Below are 25,000 nucleotides of genomic sequence, written 5' to 3'. Positions count from 1 at the left end.
ACTTTGATATGTACTGACCACAAACAGACCAGGGGTTCAGACCTCTATATATATATATATATCGGTCTAAGAATAATACGTTTGATTGATATGAATCTCAAAATGCACATTGTGGGATTTCATGGCTGGGTTCAATAAAAGTGCATTATAAATCCAAGATGAAATGAGTCGATTCAAACCATGAACAATTGCCTTCTTTCATGTGTTCCATGCCTCATTCTTGTTGAAAGACGATCAACCTCGAATAGGCCATTCTCTGAGTTAATGCGACTAAGAAGGAATAAAATTATCAGCGGTCCTTAATTTATTTCTGCTATTAATCAAAATAATTATAGCCCACCCTTTGTGCTCTGAGCAATTTTTGTTTTCCGTGGAAAATTTAGCAATAACAAAGAACTGACCAGGATCATTCATTAATTTTAGTATTAATGCATTTCGGAAATAATTACTAATTTTGTATTCCTTGGGACTGAAAATAGAGGACTCTGTATGAAAACAAAATTGAGCTTTTATTTATAGCGCAAAATCCACTAAACGTGCTCAAAGCACTTTACAAGGGGTACTGGCCAACAGCTTTTAACTGTCACGTACTCATCTTACACCAGAGAGAATGTGAGTAAAGAGCCATTTCCAAAGACTCAACTATGCGCCAAGCAAGGCTCGAACCCAGGACCTTCCGATCCGAAAGCGAGTGTCATGCCACGAGACCACATAGGCAGCAGCTTCTTATGGTTCACACTATTATGTTATGACGATCGACCCAATCAGCAAAGTCCGGTCCGCATTCGTGCACCGTCGCGAACCCGCCTGGTAGCATCGTCACAACACACCTTTCGACTAGATGCTCTGCCGTTTCGGGTTCTTGTCCACAGCGTGGACATAAAGGACAGGAAGTTAGACCCCACTGATGTAACGCACCGGCCGTTAGGCAGCTCCTCGACCGAAGCCGATTCGCAGCTACCCAGTGTCTCCTCTTACTGGTATCAAAGCCTGGCAACTTCTCACCAAGCTTAGAGGAGTGTAGGTCCCCGCCCCCACGAGGGATTGAATTCGTCCAAACCGACTTCCATCTCGTATGTGCAGCTCTGTCCGTAGTCAGGGATTCTGCGTACAAGGGTTACCGGGACTTATTTCGGCTCGAAACGGGGGCACCGTTCATTATGCGCATGAGAGGGGTATCCCCATTCCCTCTCTCTTTGATCTTACTCAGCCAGTTTCCCGTAATGGTCTCCCTCCGGACATCGGGGGCTGGATCGCTGCCATTACCGGGCCCCATTCTCTAGGGGTTGTTGCTAGCGTTCCCGACACTATGTGCATCGACTTGAGAAGTTTTACATCCACCTTCTCAACGTTTCTGCTTCTACCCCACACTGGAGCGCAATACTCCGCGGTGGAATAGCATAGTGCCAGGGCGGATGTTCTCAGGAGCGCTTGGCTAGCGCCCCAAGTCGATCCCGCCAGCTTCCTCAGAAGACTGTTCCGCTTCTCTATCTTCCGGGCAACCCCTTCGAGATGAACCCGATAGGTAAGGCTGCGATCCAACGTCACCCCTAAATATTTTGGACGCGGCTCATATGGGAGTGGCTGGTCCCCGACTAGGACATTCAGTTTACGGGTGTGCCAACCACTGCATAAGTGAAATGCAGTGGCCACGGTTTTTGAAGTGTTCATCTTCAGGTACCACTTGTCAAAGTAGGATTTGAGTCTGGTGACGTCCTCGCTGAGTACGCTCTCGAGACGGGTCCACACTTTACTCTGAGTAACGAGTGCCCAGTCGTCTGCGTATCCCAGCCTCAGGGAGGAAGTGTTCGGCATATCGCTAATGTAAACGTTAAACAGCATTGGCGCAAGTACCGACCCCTGAGGGACCCCATTCTTCAATTTCCTTACTTTGCTCGTGACGTCTCCCAGCGCGACGTGGAATTGCCTTTCCCCTAAGATCGAAGAGAACAACTTCAAGGTCTTTTTGCACCTTATGATTTTTGCAAGTTTGAGCATTAACCCATCGCACCAGACCGTATCGTACGCCGCTGATAGGTCTATAAACACAGCACCTGTTTGCTGTTTTCTCTCGAACCCGTGCTCAATATGCTCTGTAAGGGCAATGACCTGCTCCGTGGTGCACCTCCCTTCCCTGAAGCCTGCCTGCTCAGGTGGCAGGGCAGCGTCTAGGACCGGCCCCCATCGGTTTAATAGAACACGCTCCAACAATTTGTAAAGACAGCTCAGCAGCGATATGGGTCTGTAACTGTCTGCCTCCTTCGCCGGCTTCCCTGGCTTCAGGATGGCAACTATCTTCGCGTGCTTCCACACTTGTGGAAGCTTTCCTTTTGCAAGGACGTCAGACATTGCCTCTGCTAGCCAGGCCCGTGCCCTCGGGCCCAGATGCGTCACCATATCGGGATATACACCATCTATCCCTGCTGCTTTGCCGTTCTTTACTTCGCTAATGGCTGCACCCACTTCTCGGGGACTGAACGGGGCCGTCCAGTCCGACTCCTCCGCAGGTAGCGAGTCCAAAATCGTTCGGTACGCCTTGCGGACACCGCGCTCAAAAGCCTGATTAGGGACCCGCTTACTACGGTTCTTAATATTCTTGGCAATTGTGTCTGCCTCGCATTCCGGTGCAGCCTTCGCGAAATTCCGATCTGGGTCCAATTTCTTTATCAAACGCCAAGCGTGGCGGCTGGAGTGTGTAAAGTCGAGACTTTCCACGGTCTCCTGCCACCGTTGCTTCCTTCCCTCTGCCAGAGACTGAAGTAGTCTATCGGCTGTGTCCTGGGACTGGGTCTGCTGGTACTCTCGGTACAGCTCTTCCGACTCTGCTGTCCAGCAAGGGGTGTAGAATTTCCGCTTGCCCCGTGGAATAGAGCGTTGAGCGCTCTTAACCAGTAGCCTACTAAATCTGGTTATATTCTTGGACTTGGGAGGAATGGCAGGGCAGACCTGCTCGATATAGGAACTGAATTCCTCCCAGTCAGCCTTCCTGAAATTCCATCTGCAAAGTGGGAGAGACTGCACCCTCGGTATTGTCACCCCAGCTGTGACAAGAACCGGTCTGTGCTGGCTATGCGGAAAGTCCCCGAGGACTGTCCGCTTCACCTGCAGCGGTTCACCGTTCGCGCTTTTCGTTACGAGGGTGAGGTCTGGAGTGTACTCCTTCTTATGGCGGGTACCCCGGAAGGTACCCTTGGCTGTAGGATCGTACACTAGGTGTAGATCATTACAGTCCATCCATGAGCGGAGTTGTCTTCCTGCCTCGTTGCAGTCTCGGTAGCCCCATTCGTGATGGTGGCTATTAAAGTCTCCCAGACAGATGGAAGGATGGCTGACCACCGGTACCGGTGGTGTAGTCCAAGTCGCTCTAGGTGGTTTGTAGATATTATGCAAACACAGTCCACCTACTTCCACGGAAATTCGGTTCACCCCATTGCTGTCCGTTACGCTCTCAATGACCCTTACCTTCGATGGCTCTTTAGCGTAAACGCTAACCCCTCCTTTGAGCCTCGAAGTGTCCTCGCGTTGGACCACCGTATAGCCTGGGATCTGGAATCGGGAAGATTGCGCGCCTGAATAAAGGTGGGTCTCCTGTAAAAGGAGGATATCAACGCAATGAACGGCCAGTAGCTTTGATAAAAGCTCATTTTTTGCCATACTCTGGCTCTCGACGTTCAGGGACAATATACGCGTCAGTTCGCCATCCCCGCCGTCGCATTTTCCAATCGGCAGGCCGCGAATCGATTGATGCATGGGACGTTTGCTTTTTTCTCGGACGTGCCGACGACCCGGGCGACACGAACGCGGTATTATTTGGCTAGGCGGCAGACCGCTTCGCCATTGACGGGACTGTTTGGGACTCGACATAAGGACAATAGTGTGGCGCCCGGGATAGGGCTGCTATTCGGGCACCGGGTTTGGATCAAATTTAGTCACACACCGGGGCGAGCAGCTCATGTGGCTCGTTGGCTCGATACCCGGGATGGTCTCGTGACGGTCGACCGGGATTTACACCTTTGCCCTCCCGTGTGCCTCAAGCCCCCTCACCAACTGCAAGGTAAAGATCCACGAGGGGGACCACATAGGCGAAAAAAAAAAAAAAAAAAAAAAAAGCAAACCCAAAAACAATGAATTGTTTTGTCCATTAGGTAATAAACCAACGTTGTCACCGAGGCTCTTCATAGGAAGTCACCTTTTCCCATCTGCAAATATGAAAACTTCCAATATAAGATAAGTCAGAGAGGGTCTTATAAAAAATGATAGGGCTTTATTCCAACAAGGCTGAGGGGCCCATGCACTCCTAAAGGACACATCTTAAAATGATACTAATCTGCTAGAAGATGTGGACTGTAAAAAGATATAAAAGAAATTGAATATGACAGACAGTGTTTCAAAAAAGAACAAAATACCAAACATGGAACATTTCGGGCTCAAAAACCTTCTTCAGCCAACAACAACAAAAAAAAAACAACAACAAAACAATCAGGACATAAATACAATACTCAAATACCAGATGGATGTCGTCATAGATAATATTTGACATGTACTCTTTGTAAATAATAAGATCTTGGAATCTCATCTGCCAAATGTTTCGCTGCCGTTTATCTGGTTTTTAAGTAATGTAAAAAAAAAGTATTCCTTTAGAGCCATTAGTACCACGGAGCCGGAGTTTTCCCCGGTTTTTATAGCGTCATGTCTCGTCCTACATTGTACGTGTTGTTGTTGGCTAGGGACCCTTTGCTATGCGCTTTGATCTCTTTAGTGGATATTGCTCTATATAAATTCTAAAGTTATTAAATACATACAAATGTGATTTATTATTGAGTGTCTGTCTGGTTAACTTCTACACAATTTAGTTTTCACCATGAATTCCTCACACCAATAAGAAAGTTCGTTTCTTTAAGATATATCCTTCTCTAATTTCGATCTTTAATTTCAATAATATGAGCAACAAAAATAATTGGTAAGAACGATTACTGTGCCGCATAAACATGAAAAATATGGGGATCCTGGATAAAAAACATAGTACAACTAAATTTGAATTACAATTTGCATTAGTTTAGGATCAAACAGCTATCGGAATGACATCATATACATATTATTTAACACAATTTTCCGGAACTTTCTCCACGCGGATCCCAAATGAAACTTATTCGATTATAATCCACTCTAAAAAACCACAGATGAAAAAAAAATCTGATAAAATTGACCTACTGTGTAGATTAGGAAAGCAAGAATGGGCACCTTGGAAGCAAACTAAACATATTTCTCAAATGTTATATATATAAATATAAATATATATATATATATATATATATATATATATATATATATATATATATATATATAGTGTTTCAAATATAATATGGCAATATTGTTTCGAACATTTCATAATTATACTTGAAATATTTATAAATAGCTCCTTTATCAAAAAGTTGAGCACTATTTTTCATGGTTTTTGTTGTTTATAATATATATATATTATATATATATATATAATATATATATATATATATATATATATATATATATATATATAATGTAAATTTTCACTCACATTTTTTGGGCCGAGACGACTCGTTTCGGCCAAAAAAATGTGAGTGAAAATTTACATTATATATTAGCTCTAACCACCATTATCGAGCACTTTCGTACCTACAAGTACCCACCAACACTCATAAATATATATATATATATATATATATATATATATATATATATATATATATATATATATATCTCTTCAAAAGATCTTAATATCTTGCTATATTATTATAATCATAATTAAACACTTGAGATTATTTTTTTAAACTTTAACAACTTCTATTATATTACGGCTGTTTCTATAATATTGACTCGCCCCGTTGTTTTTAAGTTAATTGAAAACGTCCCCCCAAGAGTAGCAATGATCTATTGCTGCTTTAGTGTCAATGGCAGTTCATGTAAATGACACGAAACTAACAATAACAGTCTCTGTGGTGGAAATAGAAATAGGGTCACACAGAACTCAATCAAAGAGGGTTGTCACAAAGAAATGAACCAATAAAACAACATAGGATAGAAGTTGTGCACTCTCAAAGTTGTTCTTTCCGTCTCTTTTATGTTTTTTTTTTTTTAATCTTATTTTTTCTGATTTGAAATTCGGTGCACGGTATTGTGCTAAATAACCACACCTTCAGCCACACTCAGAAATAGGCAGATAGACTGATATATAGAGAAAGGCATATATATATATATAGAGAGAGAGATAGAGAGAGAGAGAGAAATAAATAAAGAAAGAATGAAAGAAAGAAAGAGAGAGAGAGAGAGAGAGAGAGAGAGAGAGAGAGAGAGAGAGTAGAGAAAAAAAGCCCAGTAAAAACAACAAAGAATAACGAATAAATAAAAATATGATATGACATTAACAACAATAACATTCAAATGTCTTAAGCGTTATTTCTCATCATGAAAGTTTTTGGAAACATCGAAATATTTATATATTTTTTGTTTCCTTTTGTTTTATTTGTTTGTAAAGATAATTCATTCAGAAATTAAAACACATCAAAAGCATTTATCTCTGGGCAAAATTTGAATTCAGGAATTTTTTTCAAGGCTTTGTTGTTTCTTGTATGACACGGCTTGTCATCAGTAGGTCTCGAGTTCGAGCCTCGGTCTGGACGGCGCAAAGTTGAGGTCCTTGGAAAAGTTGCTGTCGCTTGAGACCACTTACATATCGCTTTGATTACAAGTTGGAAAAAAAGCAATTTAAAACTCAGAATAATGCAGAGGCATTAAGATTTGTAGAGTGATAATATCGCACTATTGTTATCTTATATGTAAACTCGGGTTATTCAAAGGAAAGATTGAAGTAATCAGGGCGTTATCCGCAGTACAGCGCCTAACAAAATCAATCACTCGAATAATCAACAATAAATTTTGTTGTTGTTCAAATTCAAGTTGGAGAAATAAATGCAACATCGTGAAGCGCGTTGAACATGGTAAATCCGTAGAAATCCGCTATATAAATATAAATATTCTTATTTATTTTGAGTTTAAGTATTCTACCTTTTTTCGAATGAGTAAGATTTAAAAAGATCTCGTTTAGCGTCTAAGAGAGTTTAATCTCATCTAAAAATAAATGAAATACTTTTTAAAAATATATAACTTACCGGTACAGTCAGAAACAGGTACAAGCACTGATAGTAATTAATGCATAAAAGAATAAACTCAATCTTGAGTAATAACGTCAGTGATTTTTCGGCATGAAATTGTAAGAATAAAGGCACCGCTCTCTATTATTGTCAATGTTAGCCAAGTCACACTCGATTCCCGAGGGACCGTTTTTCTCTGTTTTGTCCTCTCGTCGGTTTTGATTGTTCCCCTCAAACAATTAGCGATCTTACCGCGCCATTACAGTCTGTCTATCAGTGGCGATCAAGCCGATCGGGCTGGAACAGTTAGTGGAATAGAACGAACGGTGTTCTCCTTCACTCCTGATTCTGTCACGGAACAGCGCCAATGGACTCTCTAAAGTGATCCGACGAACAGTAGCTGTGGTGATTTGTGTTCGTCTGTATATATGTGTGTGTGTGTGTGTGTGTGTGTGTGTGTGAGTTATATATATATATATATATATATATATATATATATATATATATGTGTGTGTGTTTGCGAGTGTGTATTGTATAGTTTGATAATAGACAATATCCAGAAAAGACTAAATCTTTTAATTTTTTTATTTTAAAAAAAATCAAATTCGAGTCACTGGACTTAAAAGTAAATCTCTCTCTCTCTCTCTCTCTCTCTCTCTCTCTCTCTCTCTCTCTCTCTCTCTCTCTCTCACTCACTATATATATATATATATATATATATATATATATATATATGGGTGGGGTTCCTTACCTCCCATAGTGGGAAGGGAGGCATTTACTATGTCTTCTATCACCCTATATCCCTGTTTTCCAATATGCTTTCTGTCTTTGCCTTGGAATGAGATTAATTGGTTTTGTCCAGGCCCTGGCCGGAGACCCCGGCAGGGAGGGAAACAGTCATTATATAGTTAGAGTTTTGGGAGATGGTATTCTTTTGTCTTGTAAATCATCTCTCTGTTATGCACTGTATTGTTTTGTTTACATATTATATATGATTTGTAAACATTTGAGTGTATCCCTTTTAGTTGGGACCTGTGCTTGTGTCTGGATGAGGCTTTTTCAAACTAAGTCCTTTGATAGTGTGCTTTTGGAATCTACATAAAATGTTTCCTATTTGAACAAATTCCTCTTTATTTTACCTTTTCTTGAGTGCTTTAATTGTAATTCTATAACTCTTTACTATCTTTTTACTGGCGCGGATATAACCTTAATCTGTTTCAAGCGCCGTAAAACCCTTAAAAACAAACAAACAATACTATATATAGATATATATATATGTGTGTGTGTGTGTGATTGAGGGGAGTTAGCTGGAACCACGTAGATTGCTCGACACATTCTTGGAGCGAATTATTTATTATATGTTCTCACCTCTTATTGTTTTACAAATTCTCCTACAACATTGTTTCGTTCAGAGTTCCTGGAGTCATCAGGGAGGTTGATTTGAGGTGTCTGGGAGGAATGTTCCTCCCAGACACCTCAAATCAACCTCTCAGATGAACAAATAATATATATATATATATATATATATATATATATATATATATATATATATATATATATTTATTTATGAGTGTTGGTGGGTACTTGTAGGTACGAAAGTGCTCGATAATGGTGGTTAGAGCTAATATATAATGCAAATTTTCACTCACATTTTTTTGGCCGAGACGTCTCGGCCAAAAAAATGTGAGTGAAAGATTTAATATATATATATATATATATATATATATATATATATATATATATATATATATATATATATATATTCTTTTAAAACAATTTATCTTTCTATTTGTCTGACATCTACCACCTATCAATCTATCCAACTATCCATCCTTACATTACCTATCTATCTGTCCAACTATCTCTTTAGATTCTTGACCTCGGCTATCCCGATAGCTTCAAACATGTTGTAATTTGATACAGCGTTCAATATCACTCCTCGAAGCGTTTTCCTTATACAACGATCATCTGTGACGTACGATTTCCTGCAAATGAATGGACACTATATTTACCGATTATCGATCTGCCAGTCACGCAAAGGGAGGTATTGTCTGGAACAGAACAGAGTGAAACTTGATGTCCTCATCTGTCGATATCAGTCTTTAAATTGGAAAATAAGCGCCCCTATCACGGGAGCTTTAGCATAGCAAATTGGGCGTTTTTTTGTGTATGGGGAAACAAATGGGTTTCATTGATCGTAGTTTAAGTCAACCCGATACTCGAATGTCATGATGAAATCGATATATTATATCGAAACTAAAATGGGATTGAATGTCATTTATTTTTTATAGTTGAAATATAAATAATGACAAATCAATCTTGGAAAAGCCTGAAATAGCACGCAAAATTGATGAACATTCGATCTGAGATAAATCATTAAAGAAAATAAGTAAACAAAAAAGAATAACTTGATGAACAAGGAGGGTTAGAAAGAGGGGGAGGGGAGAATGATTAGGGAGAGGGAGAAAGGAAGAGATGAGTAACGAATGAAGGAGGAGAAGAACGAATAAAAACGCGTTCGGAGAGGAGAAATGTACAGCTCAGAAGAATGCAGTAGGGCAATAAGATTTGTCGAGTAATAACAATGTCAAACAGTAGCATGGAAAGAAACGCTAATTGTATGGACAACACACCAGCCAACAAAGAGCCTGGCTGTCTCGCTAACATTAACATAAGACAGGTAGTAAAAGTCTGGAAACTGAATTCACTTTCTAGACATTAATGATCATTGTTGACCTCACAGGAACAATGCTGGACTTGTGATTCGTCCTTATGAGGCTTTTATCTCTTTGGATGAAATAAAAACGTATTTCCCTGTACTGGTATTAATTTGCCGACGAAAGGAATAATTTTATGTGAATGTAAAATTTTCGATGATAAAATTTCATTACAAGGATTATTGTATTTTGAGTTGGTAGGCTGGATGTTTTGTTAAAGATTGTATTTTTGAAGTATTGGTGAATACGACAGCATTTCGAATACCGTTGACAACTATAGTCATTAAAAGGGAATAATTCATTAAAAAAAAAATTGAGCTTTTATATAGCGCACTATCCACTAAACGTGCTCAAAGCTCTTTACAAGGGGTCCCTGGCCAACAGCAACATTTAACATTTAGGACGGAACATCATGCCTGTTAGGCGATATTACATTTTTTTTCGGACAGAGACAACGTTTACACATGAGTAAGGTGAGAGGATGGGAGTAAAGAGCCTTCTCCAAGGACTCAACTATGTGCCGAGCGAGGCTCTAACCCAGGACGTTCCGATCCTAAAGCGAGTGTCATACCATAAGATTTGAGCACGTTTAGTGGATATTGCGCTATATTTTAAAAACAAGCCTCAAGCTCAAGAAGCAGAGGAAGAGGAGTGGTTCGGGATAGGGGGAGGAAGGATGGAAAATAATAATGTTAGGGAAAAGGAGAGAAGACAAAGAGCATGAATTAAAGTAGGTTTGGCGGGAGAAGTAGTTAAATGAGGAACTCTTCTATAATGAAGAATAGAACTAACAGGAAGAGGATGCGGACCGAACCCGCATTTAAATAGAAAAAAAAAAAAAAGAGAGAATGAAGTGAATATATATTTATCGTGGACGCGTGTGAGTCACACTTAATATTTCGCTATCAATCCACTCGTCGATATCACTACGTAGAATGAAATATTCTAATGTTTCTTGCATTCCCCCCCCCCCCATATCATTCCCATTTCCTGCCCTTTGTGTCGTTATGCTGTTATGCTTTGTTTTTAATTAGTTTGTTATTTTTTATACTTATACCAAGCAATATATTCAAAGATATTTTAGTCAGTGGCTTTCCACCGAATTTCCGGTATATTCATAAAGCTTTTGAAGTGAGGGCATTTCGTAATATGCCGTAATGGCACTGTTTTTCAAAATTACATTATAATTATCAATGTGTTTCTTTACGATATTTTTTCCTGAAGGCAACAAAAATAATTTAAATCTGCTCTTTTTACATAAAAATGAATAAAATTTATAGAATCAAGAAAAGAAAATCCAACTCAGTGACAGAATATGAATACACATACAAACAAACAAACACACACACACACACACACACACACACAAACATGCGGGCATATAGAAAGAGAGAGGGAAAGATAAATAAAGAGATAGAGAGAAATAGAGAGAGAGGGGAGAGAGAGAGAGAGAGAGAGAGAGAGAGAGAGAGAGAGGGCGCGAAAGAGAGGGGAGAGAAAGAGAAAGGGAATGGGAGAGAGAAGGAGAGAGAGAGAGAGAGAGAGAGAGAGAGAGAGAGAGAGAGAGAGAGAGGAAGAGAGAGAGGAGGGAAACAGTGGTAATGATGGAGAGAGAGAGAGAGAGAGAGCGAGAGAGAGAGAGAGAGAGAGAGAGAGAGAGAGAAAGAGAGAGATCAAATAAGGACACAGTCCAATTTAATTGTATGTCCATACAGGAATAGATAAAAAGCAAGAAGTAAACAAAATCATAGTCCTGTTTCCTACCTGCCTATGAAGATACAAAATCTCCGTCTCCGTTCTCGTCATGACTGTGTGACGACGTTTGGCACCTGTTATCAGGTCATTTTCCTAGAGAAACAGAAATAACAAAACCAGACGTTTGAGAGGCGACTCTCAATACCTGTTTTGTCAAATTTTCATCATTCGGAGAAAACCGCAATTTTTGTCATTTATTTTGTGACTTAAAGATGAAAATACTCGTCTTGTTTGCTTAGTAGAATACCCTGAGTGTTTTGAAACTTAAATTTTCTCTGGTTATTCTATGGAGCCCAATAGATTAATTAACATAAATAACTTGAGCTTTCATAAAGAACAATGTCAACTAAACGTGCTCAAAGCGCTTTACAAGGGCCCCAAGCCAACAGTAATACTTAACAGTTGGGCAAAACGTGACGCCTGTTAGGCAAAATTGTATTTTTCCCCCGACAGAGACAACTCTGTTACCGGCCAGATACTCATTTTACACCCAAGTACGGAGAGAGATAATAGATATTTCTTGCTCAAACAAACAAACTGCCATTTTGTTTCATTTTCTTCAAAATTGAAGTGGCTAAAAATCAGAACACTCATTATTGTTACATCCTATGAATTGTTTGACCTTCTTTTTTGGATTTTTTCCCTAGCAATTTGATCGACTTATACTTGTGATGAGGATCCCAAACTGTACTGCTGAATTCTAGGGTTGGTCTGACAAGGTTTCGTATCTTTTGATCTTAATATCTTGGCCAGCATCGTACAGATTCATTCTGAGAAAAATCTAATTCATTCTGGCATAATCCCAGACTAAGACGCTTGGTCACATATGCAAACTTTTGCCTGACTAAGTACGAAACGCCATTACGAATAGATATCTTAATACACCACATATTCACTATTCTCATCACGCGCGAAAGACCCAATGATTGCTTTATTCGATACAGCGATGCCTCCGATTGATTGTACGTCTCCGATAAGTGGAGGAATGTGAGGAAGGTAGATAAGAGATCAACCTCGAGACACTCTTAGCCATGGACGTTTTACGACATGTCGACCATTATCGATCAATGAGAATCTGGCCACTGGCAATAAATTAGTACAAAAATGATGACTAACAGGCGACCTGTCTTTTCAAGTAGAATATTGTGTTCCATTTGACACGATGAGAAGATAATTAAAACAGTGTAAAACGCATTAAGGATGGTGAATCCATGGGGATATTCTATATAAAGGTCCCAAATTATTACAAAATATTATTGTTTCAATTTTAAACAGTATGTGTTCTGTTATACTTTTACATCTCTTAGGGATTATGGTAATCGAGTCTCGTGTATATTGAAACCTTCTCTCCCTCCCCATCCCATTAACATTGTCTACCATGAAATGATTGGCTAGCAATTACAACTCCGGTTTGGTGGAAATTGTTTATATCTATCAATGAATCAGCGTCCTATCCAGAAAGAAGCCATCGATAGTTAATATCCAATTTAGATGTCGTCCCGGAGGAACGACCACGCTGACCTTTCGTCACAAGAAACATCTGACTTATACAACTGGTCATACTTCCTTTGAAGATAATTAAAATGGGAGAGGAAGTAAAGAGCAAGAAAGAGATAAATAGGGGGAGGGAAGAAAAATGAACAGACACACACACACATATATATATGTGTGTGTGTGTGTGTGTGTGTGTGTGTCTATCTATTTATCCATATAGATCCATCTATATATATAGATAGATGGATAGATATACATAGATAGATAAGTGGATAGATAGATAGATAGACATATATAGATAGATAAATAGTTAGATAGATAGATAGATAGATAGATAGATAGATAGATAGATAGATAGATAGATAGATAGATAGATAGATAGATAGATAGAGGAGGGAGGAACTCGATTTTTAAGAAGGGAAATAACCTACCCCAAATATAGATCCCGTGTGAATTTCCTTGGGTTGTCTCCCTATTTCGTGCTTTTCGATTACTGAGAGGAAAGAAAAAAGAACAAAATATTCAATGAGAAGTGAGAACAACAGCAAAGATCATTCAAATAAAGATTACAGCGTTTATTACCATTAAGGCCACAAACGTTGTTAATATTTTAAAGTTTAAAGTAGATACTTTATTTCCATCAAAGATAACGTTAGCAGCTCATTGTTGTTTACAACATTTCAAAACCCTAACTAATCAAAAAAGACAATATGAAAACACAAGAAGTTGTGACGTCACATCTTTTACTCCTCCAGTTTCAAATTCTTGGAAGTGTGTATGTAACCAGTCCTTCGGAGGACTAGTAATAAATATGTTACATATTGAATTATAAGGTGGGATAACTATTTTAGTAACAGGATGTATGGGCAGATTCTTTTCATTACGGGACCTAAAAGAGCGATGATGGATAATCTTTATTGACAACCAGCATATATTTAGAAAAGATAATCAGATGCCATCACTCTGAAACCAGAAGATCATTTACACAAGATATGTATCCAGTCATCCAAGAGAGTGGTTTTACACTTCCAAGGAGATTGGAATGAGTTTTTTGACATCACACTTTTTTCCCTATTGTTTGTTTTTTTTTACACAGTTTTTAAACCCTAGATAATGAAATTTTTTTTTAAAAAAATGAAAACAAAACTTTTATATATGTCTAATAGTTCAGAGGAATATCAGAAACACGACCCATGAAGAGGGACTGACTGTCAGTTTCAGTTTTACTTGTAAAAGGCTAACTTGTTGAACATGAATTGCAATTGTTGTATTATAACTCACAGGAGCCCGACATAACAAAATAGATCCCATCTGGATTCTGTCCTTTCTTGACAATGACTCTGTTATGCCGATACCTGTTGAGGGGAATTGCACGAAAAAAAGCGATAAATTTATATTAAATACTGTATATTATAATGAATTTTAAAAATCAAAACAAACTCTTCTCTCCCGTTTATCTTAAAGTAAGTATTAATGTTTGAACTGTTTTGTTAAAGTTGCTTCCAAAGAAGGATTTTGATCCCGAAATATTCCATGTTCAGTATTAATCTTTCTTTTTTCATTGAAACTAATATATTCATTTTTGTACCTTGCCTTTTACAGTCCACAGTTTCTGGCAGTCAAACATTCGAGATAAATATTAACATTCACAAAAAGGGGCATTTATATGATTTAACCGAACTCAGTGGGCTATACAATGTTTCATTGCCCACGACAAATTACACCTTTAAGGTATTCCGATACCTATCTATTATTGACACCTGAGTCGAGTGTGGTATTCCATGAACCGATTTATCCAAAGGCATATCGCCAAGCATCAGAGTATAAGATTATAGTCTGTCATTAGGTCAGCGTGCCCATTGGCACTCGATGATTCACAACCAGCATATTTACAGGTCTGATAATCAAATTGTCATGGTCTTAGTGTTTTAATGAAAAACTCTCAAACCAACGCAATATATTGTCCAATACAACTATATTAAATCAATCCTATAATTTCGTTAGGTTAGCAGACCGGCAAATAAGTATCAATGAATGGGTTACAACACACATGATCAACTATACCGGAAAGAAATATATCGATATACAAAATTCGAGAGTGATTCGTCTTAGTAGTTAGATTTTAAATAATTTAATTTTCTTAAAGAAAAAGATCAATTCATAATTTAGAAAACAGTTTTTGAGTCTGAATAAGTAATAAAATTGAAATATCATTAACCCTATTTTCGACCCAGTTTGTATTAGGGAATAGATTTGCAAAGATACTATTTATAGTTTGATTAAGAAACAGTTTTCTTTATATGGATAATTAGGCACCGTGGTAAAACTAGATTTATTTAAAATCCGAAGGTAATCATTTCTTCAGTCGAACTTTTCACACGCGTATTTATGACTCAAACCGCTGCAAAGATTCTCGTGCTCCCGTATTGCATTTGTTTCGATAACTGAAATTTACATTGTATATCAGATGTCAAGAGCAAGTTCTACTCATTTCCTTTCAAAGCTAGTTGCTATTCCAGCGCAAATAATGAAGGTTTCCAAATTTGTCAGGGTGACTTCAATAATGGGACAGTCCGATAGGTATTAATTCGTAGGTCTGATAACCGAAATTGTTATGGCTTCATAGTAGTAATAGAAATATCCCCAACCGACGCAAACTATTGTACGTCTAATAATGTTATATCGATCCCATAATTGCAATCGGTAATCAGATCTGCAAATAGGTGTATCTAGAGACAGTCGGTACAAACAACTCACTTATCATAAAATGCCTTCTGACATATTTGTTTCTGTACACTTAAAGGATAGTTGTTGAACTCTTCGAAAAGGGATTTCATGCACCGAATAACCTGAGGAGTTGAAAGATAATATCAGTGTCATATAAAAAAATGAAATATCCTCATAAAATGTTTTTGTACATATACGGCGTCTATTTTTGAGACATTTCAATTTTTGAAAAAGATTTAATTTTGACAAGTTAGAAATCAGTTTTCTCTTTCGATATATGAAGTAAAAGTTGTATTGCCAAAAATGAGGGAAAGATGTTTTGTACGTATACGACAATGCATACATCATAATTTCTGGTCAGTCTTTTTTGGTCTAATTTCATTGGACTATTACATGTGCTATCCGCGCACCAAAATAGCCATACTTTCTAGTAAAATGTGCATGCTACTGTAATTAATTTGTTTTAAAAGTCAATAGGGCAGAGACTTCCCACATTTTATACTCTTGCGGTTCAAAACTCATGGGAAGTGTGCAGCCAGTCCTCTGGAGTAAATAGTGAACACTTCATAGGTTACATATTGAATCATAAGATGGGATTACTATTTTAGTAGCAAAATGTATAGGCATTGTCTTAGGATTACGGGTCGTAAAAGATCGTGGATGGATGATCTTGCTTGACAATCATCATTTATGATTTAGACTAGAAAAAATATGCCATCACTCTGAAACCATAAGATCAGTTGCACAAGGTACGTATCCAGTTCTATGTAAGACTGGTTTTACACTTCCAGTGACATTGGAAACAGTTTTTTTACATCACACTTATTTTCTTTATTGAGCTAGTAAATAATGATGAGGTTGTAATATTATCATACTTTCTGGTCGGCCTTTTTTGTCTAGATTCATTGGACTATAATGCCATGAGCTATCCGCGCACCAAAATAGTCATACTTACAATTAAAAATGTTCGTGCTTATGTCATAATTCATTTTAAAGTCAATATGGTGATCGGTCTGTCAACACAGCATCGCTTGATATTATCTCCTAATACCCGTTGAAGGTTGAGGTATTAAAAGAAAAGATTATCACTAAGGTCTGATTTCTGTTTTACGACATTATACTACCTTACTTCTTACCTTTGGTATTTGATCTTGAGGGCGGCTGTTAGGGAGAAAGGAGAGGGTATCTCGGACTTCATCTGTTAAAATAAACTGAGGAAAAATAAAAGAAGATCACTAGACGTCTATTTATATTCACAACTAAAATGGTAGCACGAATCATCTTTTACAAAAATCCCGCATTGTACAAGATCATTTTTGGTCATAAATTTAAGATGAGAACATGGGAATGTGTAAAAAAAAAAAGAATTTAGCTCTAAATGACTGGTAGGTTGTCATCATTCGTTTTGAAAATAATGCTCAGAAAATACTAAGAAATGCAGGAATCGACAAAATCTTTCATTATTGCGTTAAAATGCCCCATACTTGTTCTCTTTATTTTTCATCCAGATTGTGAATGCCGACAGATGCAAAATCCAATGGCCAAATTTCACCCCCCCCCCTTCTTTTTATCTCCTGACAGCAAATTCATCTTAGTTATGGATATAAATTAATCTCTTTATCATGAATAAACATGGCTACAATTCTTAAACTAAACGTCCCTCTGTTTATCCATAAGAAGAAATAATTTGTCTTTTGGGTCTATTTGAAATAAAGACTGGAAAAATCTAGGGTTCACCGGCAAATTGTACGAAGCAAAGACCAAACTGCTGTGACACGTTGCAAGTAGAAAAGCAAAATAATATGAAAAAACCCCCCAATAAAAGCTGATAATATCCTAGATGCATTGGTTTAAAATGATAAATAAAAGAGATAAGTTTATGAATCTCCATTTTTTAAAAATAGAATAAAACACACCTCCGTCCGTCTATCCCGTTTGAACTCGCTGACGTCAAATGTGAGTTGTACCAATTCTCGTTTTTCATTGGGTACAAATGTCACGAAAGCTCGGGGGCCTTTTCTCTTCTGTTTGATGCTGGTTGTGGCCACCAAATTGTCCAAAAGGGCAAACCATGGTTCTTTCTTCACACCTTGGGTTACGATACTGTTAGATGGGTTAATTAACAATAATAATAATAATAATAATAATAATAATAATAATAATAATAATAATAATAATAATGATGATGATGATGATGATGATGATGATGATGATGATGATGATGATGATGATAATAATAAAATAATAATAATAATAATAATAATAATAATAATAATAATAATAATAATAATAATAATAATAATAATAATAATAATAATAATAATAACAATAAAACAAACACACAAAAACAACAAAACAAACAAAAATACTTACTCCTTACAAACGTTGCAGACTTGGATGAGAAGAAGAACAACTCTGGCCATCCTCTTGAATCGGTAATATGGCTATGGAAGGAAAAATACATTCAACGTATTTTGGAATAATAATAATACATGAACACAATTTGCTTTAGTTTAATTGAAAATCAGACTGCTTCAATATTACAAGCCTGAACTGAAAGCTCAAAATTCTGCAATGATATTCGTGTTAATTTCTATTTTCGAGTTGTTATCACTAGGCGGAGTTACTATTACTACATTTTAATTTATTTAAATAAAAATGTCTTCATAGTCATATTCTGATGAAAGGATGATAAATGAAACAAAACATCACCTCAGAATATAAATTGTATTTGAATGATGACTCAATTGTTGCGTTAAGATTTTAGAGGGGAAAAAACGCTCTTGTTTTAAAGAACCAAATGTGACCCTTCCTCCAAATGGTATTATGTCCGGGTAATTTTGATGAGAGAATTACACCCCCATCCCCCTCCTTTCTTCTTTGATCCTATTAATATACGTATCAGATAAATAATGATATCTGATCTGACCGATTGATGACGTAGAATACAATTAATTATAGACATATTGATGACATAGAACACAAAGAACTCAAAGGGGGAGGATGGGTGTTTATGATACGATTTCTGGCCAAATTCGGGAACTTCTCGGCCTTCCGAAACTCGGTGCTTCGCTCTCTGGTCAATATAATTCCCGATATTGGTTATAAATCGTGTCTTATAGTCATAGTAAAATAAATGAGATTTGCGTTCAATGTATAGATAGTTCGAAGATGACGTCACTCAGGTCTTTGTTATTGTTTTTTGCCATCCGCGTTTATGAGTAATGCTCGCTGAACTGTATTAACCCGACTATAAACGTTCATAGATACCCTCAGTTGTGTGTGTTGGTCCGTTATACTTCCGGATGGCAATGTTATGAGCTTCTTAGCCAAGCGCATACTATCTATATGTTTGATTTAGAGGCAATATAATTTCTGCAAAGTGAAACAAATTCAAATAGTACATGTTTGGCCATTTTGACTTTGAATTCTGTTTTTAAGAACTTGATCATCACGATATTGTAACAATTTGAGTAAATGAGTTACAATTTTGATGTTTTGTACTGAAAATAATTTATATCATAAAAAAGATTAATCTTCTCCTTACCAACAATAGGGAAATTGTCACATCCGTTACGATACAATAAACATTATTATTATTTAGCACAGATTTGTTTCGTACACCACAGAATTCGAAGTTAAAAAATTGGTTATATTTATAAAAAAATAATTCTGTTTTGTAAAGCTTGTTTTCCTGAACTTATTTATGTCTAGTTTGTACTCAGTGTTTTTAGATCGAGTTCCAAAAATCAATGTTTGTGTTGGGTAAGTATGACATTAAAAAACATTCCTGAATACGGTCGATAAGGAGAGAATTACGTAAATAAATATGGAAGAAAAGTAGTGAATTTTCTTCTTCTTCCTCTCCTATGTTAGTCTGTAACTTCAACACTTTTCAAATTCCATTGTTCTTTCATTGGAAATGTGAGACTGTTCCGCTGCTTCAAAGTTGAAAGTATGAAATAGGGCAAGTGAGCGTCTTGGAGAACCATTGATTAAGATGACTTCCTCTTATCTTGTTGAATATCACAGACAGGTAATTTCACCTCGTCTTTTGTGCCTTTGCAAAAAATATGGTCACTTTGTCGCGCTTTCCTCTCTGTTGGAACTGCTCAAGTTCTGAATTGGTTTTGACTTTTTTTCTTAGCTTTTTTGATTAATAAATTTAATTTGGACTGAATTGAAGTAAACATCGAAGTTAAGGTTGAGTGGACAGACAGTCGCCTCTTTTCAAGTAAATCATAAAATACATAATCATTGTGTGTAAAAAATGACAAAGGCATCTAATGTTACTGATTCAAATCGTCATTCTAAAGGAAGTAAACGTTAGTAACATACATTTGAGAGTGCAATATTGTGATAAAGATCTGAAAGGGTAGCCTTTCTGATGGTAGCATGTCTCAATGGTAATTAGGAAGTATGAGGTTCGATTCCCCATCAAAGCAGGCTGATTTGTTTTGGGATTTTATTTTTCTTGTCATTTACACCCTGCTTCATCTGGCACTATTTCATACATAGAATTTTCAGATTTTTCTCTTACTCCAGCGCCGGTTCCATAGTTGTTTACAATAAAAAATATATATAAACCAGGAAAATTACAATATATTGGCGCCTTGAGTAATGGGATATATAAAGGGATATTATAAATATAGTCGCAGACTTTCTACTCTTACACATCTTGTTATTTACCGTCTCAACATCTTGAACAAATTTCAGGTCGTCCTCCTGCACAGGAGACAGGAAAGACTTAGTCATATGACCCTGTGTCACATGGATGGGGGGCAGCTTGGGAACAGCTGCTTTCCTGGGACTCACTCGAACGGAATTTCCATTTTCCAGTGGCTCCTTGGGGCTGATGACTAGCTGGTCATTTTCGGGAATTGAGCTCAGAGGAGCTGATTTTATTCTGGCCATTGAATCAACTAGACACACTGCCTTAATTAAGGCCACTGAAATGTGTTATCCTGCACCATTCTTGACTCAGTCAGAAAGATGTCAATGTTTTCCAAGTTGTAAATAACATGTTTGCGTGTGTCATTTTTCAAAACCTGTCTTAGTTTGCCTTTTAAAAAGTTTTTTTAAAATACAAGTTTATTTTCGAATGATATTGAGACAAAAGAACAACTAGAAACCAAAAAAAAAAAAATCACTGACAATGTCAAACATGAATAGAACAAAACAATATCGGATTCAAACCACAGAAAAAAAAACACCAAAAAAATCACAAAAACAAAAAACAAAAATTCAAAACAAAACAAAACCCAACAAAAACAACAAAAACAATAAAATAAAGCCGCATGATAAATTTCAACAATTCATTCATAAAGCTGACGTCGTGTCACTTTCAACCCATTAACACATACACGTTAATCCTTTGAGACAATAGGCTACACCCCTAGTAATTTTAAATATATCTACAATGGAGAGAATCTAAATCCGATTACTAAAAGTGGCGTAACGATAACTTTCGTAAAATGGATAAAACTGTTGATGCAAAATTCATTATGTGGTCAGTGTGTTGGAGCCACGGTCTCGGTTCATGAACAATCAACCATTTTGACACACGTTTTCCTCACTAATTTCAAATTGGGATATGCGACTAGCTAGAGGTAAAATTGTCTTAATCCATTTCATTGTAACATTTAAAATAAAAAGAATATCCTATCTAGATATATAATAATGTGCGTTGAACACAAGGCGATACATGTATCTATGTAATAATAATTAATTGTTGATATACGTATCAATTCTCTCTGATAAAATAAACGCTGATTTTATTCATAATTTGTTCATATCCATTACACGCTTACACGGGGAACAATAATGAACGATGGAGTGCGGAATGAAAGAAATGGAACGCAAAAAATAGACAGGAAATAGTTAGGAAAATAAATCATTCGATTAAAAGTAACCTACAAGCATCATTTATAGACATGTAACTTTATTTCTCATTTTCATAAGAGTGTGTGCTTTTCATTGACATGGCATAACCAAGACTCTCTTCTTAATGCATACACACACACAAACACACACACACACACACACACACACACACACAGAGAGACACACTATTTCTTAACATCATAGAATGAAAATTCTTTATTTGCTGATAAAACAATAACGATTTTGTTTGGTTGCCTTTAACATGTTTACTTTGTTGTTTAAATTCAAATAATATCCGCTTTGCCATTCATTAATCCTGCTTTTATTCAAATATCCAAACAGTCTAAATTCGATCTCTTTCTAATAATTGCTATTTCCCTTTTCTGTGCTTTTAAATGTGTTCTACATAATTATCATTATTTGTTTTTTGGTTAATTTGTCGATTATCTTAGAAATAATATAATCTCTAGGCCTTGTATTTAGTTCTGTCTATAGAAAGAAGCGAATATAGAAAAAAAATGGAAAAGTATGAGTAGATGACTTTAGGCGAGGCAGTGAAAATGTCATAGACATTGAGTCAGTCTTTCAGGAGCATAAAGTCCATAGACAGTCGAAGCACGAACATGAATATGATTGTCCAGTGACTCAGCTGATGTACAATTTCTTGGCCACTCTTGTGTTCTGCCAACCTTTGAGATAGAGAGACTGTCTTGAAATAATAGAGACAGGATTTCTCTGTGTCCGATCTTTCCAAAATTTGTCTCTTTAGCTAAAGTTAATCGACCGGTCACGGCCTCCGAACTCTGTTTACGTCACTGTGTCACTCTATTCTGGATAAAACGAAATCCATTTGGCTCGCTTGATTTCCTGGTCGCGCTCTAGACTTCATGAATGTAAACGTGTGTGTAGTATTGATATAGAACAATTGAAGAGATGCTGTGTTTGAGCAAGAACGATCCCAGCGTGGCCATACTTCTTAACCGCGGCCAGTCAAACAAAAAAAAAGAGCGTTTATATAGCGCAATATCCACTGAACGTGCCCAAAGCGCTTTACAAGGGACCCCTGGCCAACAGCAAAATTAAACATGTAGGACGGGATATGACGCCTGTTAGGCGATGATATATATTATTTTTCGGACAGAGAAAACGCTGTCAACGGCCAGGTACTCATTTTACACCTGAGTATGGTGAGAGAATGTGAGTAAAGAGCCTTCTCCAAGGACTCAACTTTGCACCGAGCGAGGCTCGAACCCAGGACCTTCCGATCATAGCACTAGACAACATAGCCGCACAAACTACCCTACCAGGGCCACATGGAAGCACAATAAAGACATTTTGTTTTTAAAATTGAATTAACAAAAGTGAAAACAATAAAAATCAAGGCGTTTGAGACCCATTATCCAGAAATGATAGAGATTTGAGTTGGAAACATAGGAGTATGAAAATGTTAACTTCAGACTGACTCAAATATGTCCCACAAATTTCATGGTCGCACTCTGACTGCTTTTTAGAGGTCGGGCGGTGGTCATGTAGATTGCATCTATTGCGTTGATAGGTTTTTGACATCTGAACTAATAAACCTTAAGTCTCGAACCAGAGGCCTCTGATCGTCACGAGAAACCACTCTGTTTTATCTACAAAAAGCAAGTTCAAATCTTTTGGTGATCGCTCTATTCAATATTATGGCCCTAAACTCTGGAATAGCCTACCGCAACCCACTAGAGAAGTCGAGAATATCTCAAACTTTAAATCTGCTTTAAAAAAACACTTTTTCAAAATTCATTTTACACCGTGCCGACTGTATTGTTTGTATACTATTATTGAAGTAATATGTATTTTGCTTCAATGATTAATTTTAACCTCCTGTGTCCGTAACGTAATTCATTATCTGTAAAGCGCTTTGAGATGATTGGTTCATGGAAAGCGCTCAACAAGTGCCATTTATTATTGTTATTTTTATTTTTCCGTTTTGAAAAAAAATTATCTTCATTCCTCAAATTTACAGTCTTGAGGTCCGATGGTATTTCCTAGATATGCATTCATGAACATTTTTTTTTTGTTTATTGGTGATGGTTTTGTTGCACTTCAAGTGACTGGATTCAGAGAACAATCCAGCTCATCAAAATATGGCACTGTTTTAAATATTACATGTGGCCAATTTGCGGGAGATAAGCCATTGATAAAACTCAGACAAATCAAAGACATGTTGATTGCAGATCATATCTGTCATAATAATTTGTTGACACAAAGACATTGATAGGGTTGGCGTGGACTGGAGAGTCAATAGTAAACGGCTTAAGGGGAGATAACACGATTTGACGGGTGCAACCAAGCAGAACTCTGGCAATTTGTTAGGGGTCAATCGAGGCTGTTCATACGGTGATAAGCTCAGATTGTTTGGGTATCTGTATCGGGGTAGTCATGCTTAAGGGGTACGACAAAAGAATATATACATAATGAATAATATAGAAGGAAAGAATAGGAAAAGGCTGAGTGTTTTTTGTTAGTCTGGTGTTTAAGTTCGGCAAATATTATATCCACTTTTATAGAAGAAACATCCAAAATGTCGAAATAGGTACTTATCACCCGAGTCAAGTGAGATAAGGTTTATTAGCACTCTATTCCGTCCCACTATCTCTTTCTCCCAATCTTACCCCCTCTCTCTCTCTTCTCTCCCTCTCCTTCTCTCTCTTCTCTCTCTCTCCCTCTCTCTCTCTCTCTTCTCTCTCTCTCTCTCTTCTCTCTCTCTCTCTTCTCTCTCTTTTCGCTCTCTCCCTCTCTCTCTTCTCTCTCTCTCTCTCTCTCTCTCTCTCACTCCCTACTTAAATTTTTTCTTGTTCCAACTATTACGAGGAACAGTTGTCTATTAAAAAATCATGTTTGAAATAACACGCAAAGAATGAAATAGATAGATATATATCGGCATGCTTTCTTTATATGTTTTACATCTACTGTGAGTGAACTCTAATAATTTATTTTCTTTCATACAGGTATAGATAAGTAAAATTACAATCTACGCGTGAAGTTAGTAAATTATTAACTACCCGAGGTTACAAAACAAAACGTTTTACTAATATGGAGAATCTGATTATGTCAATCCAAACCACATCATTGTTCTCCCCATCCCCATAAACAGTCACGCATAATGATTTCAAATTAACAAAAACAATGTTTGACATCAGATTATCAAGCCTTAATTCAAAACCAAAATATGGTGCTCAACAAGTAGGTAGTTTCATTGAAAAAAAATTCATTAAGAAATAGCACAATAATAGTAGTTTGAGGCAACGAGTACAA

At 37.1% G+C, this 25,000-nt stretch overlaps 1 protein-coding gene across 4 annotated transcripts in view; it reads right to left on the bottom strand.

Moving 5' to 3' along the window:
* The window catches only part of LOC144970184 (uncharacterized), a 65,759-nt gene that overhangs the window by 20,088 nt on the left and 20,671 nt on the right, over nucleotides 1-25,000 (bottom strand). For 2 of the 4 annotated variants that reach the window (XM_078909561.1, XM_078909565.1), the window contains 7 exons: nucleotides 18,194-18,264; nucleotides 17,737-17,923; nucleotides 16,957-17,031; nucleotides 15,851-15,942; nucleotides 14,375-14,448; nucleotides 13,525-13,586; nucleotides 11,609-11,692 (listed from right to left, as the gene is read on the bottom strand). In XM_078909561.1, coding sequence (XP_078765687.1) covers nucleotides 11,609-11,692; nucleotides 13,525-13,586; nucleotides 14,375-14,448; nucleotides 15,851-15,942; nucleotides 16,957-17,031; nucleotides 17,737-17,923; nucleotides 18,194-18,264 — 645 coding nt within the window. Of the gene's footprint in view, nucleotides 1-11,608; nucleotides 11,693-13,524; nucleotides 13,587-14,374; nucleotides 14,449-15,850; nucleotides 15,943-16,956; nucleotides 17,032-17,736; nucleotides 17,924-18,193; nucleotides 18,265-20,509; nucleotides 20,945-25,000 lie in introns of those variants that run through there. The other 2 variants (XM_078909562.1, XM_078909564.1) reach the window with 2 other exon arrangements.

The sequence above is a fragment of the Berghia stephanieae genome, chromosome 4, assembly GCF_034508935.2.
Source record: "Berghia stephanieae isolate SIO BIC M18660-M18661 chromosome 4, UCSD_Bste_1.3, whole genome shotgun sequence".
Classification (NCBI taxonomy): domain Eukaryota; kingdom Metazoa; phylum Mollusca; class Gastropoda; order Nudibranchia; family Aeolidiidae; genus Berghia; species Berghia stephanieae.
This window is presented reverse-complemented; position numbering and strand designations above follow the sequence as displayed.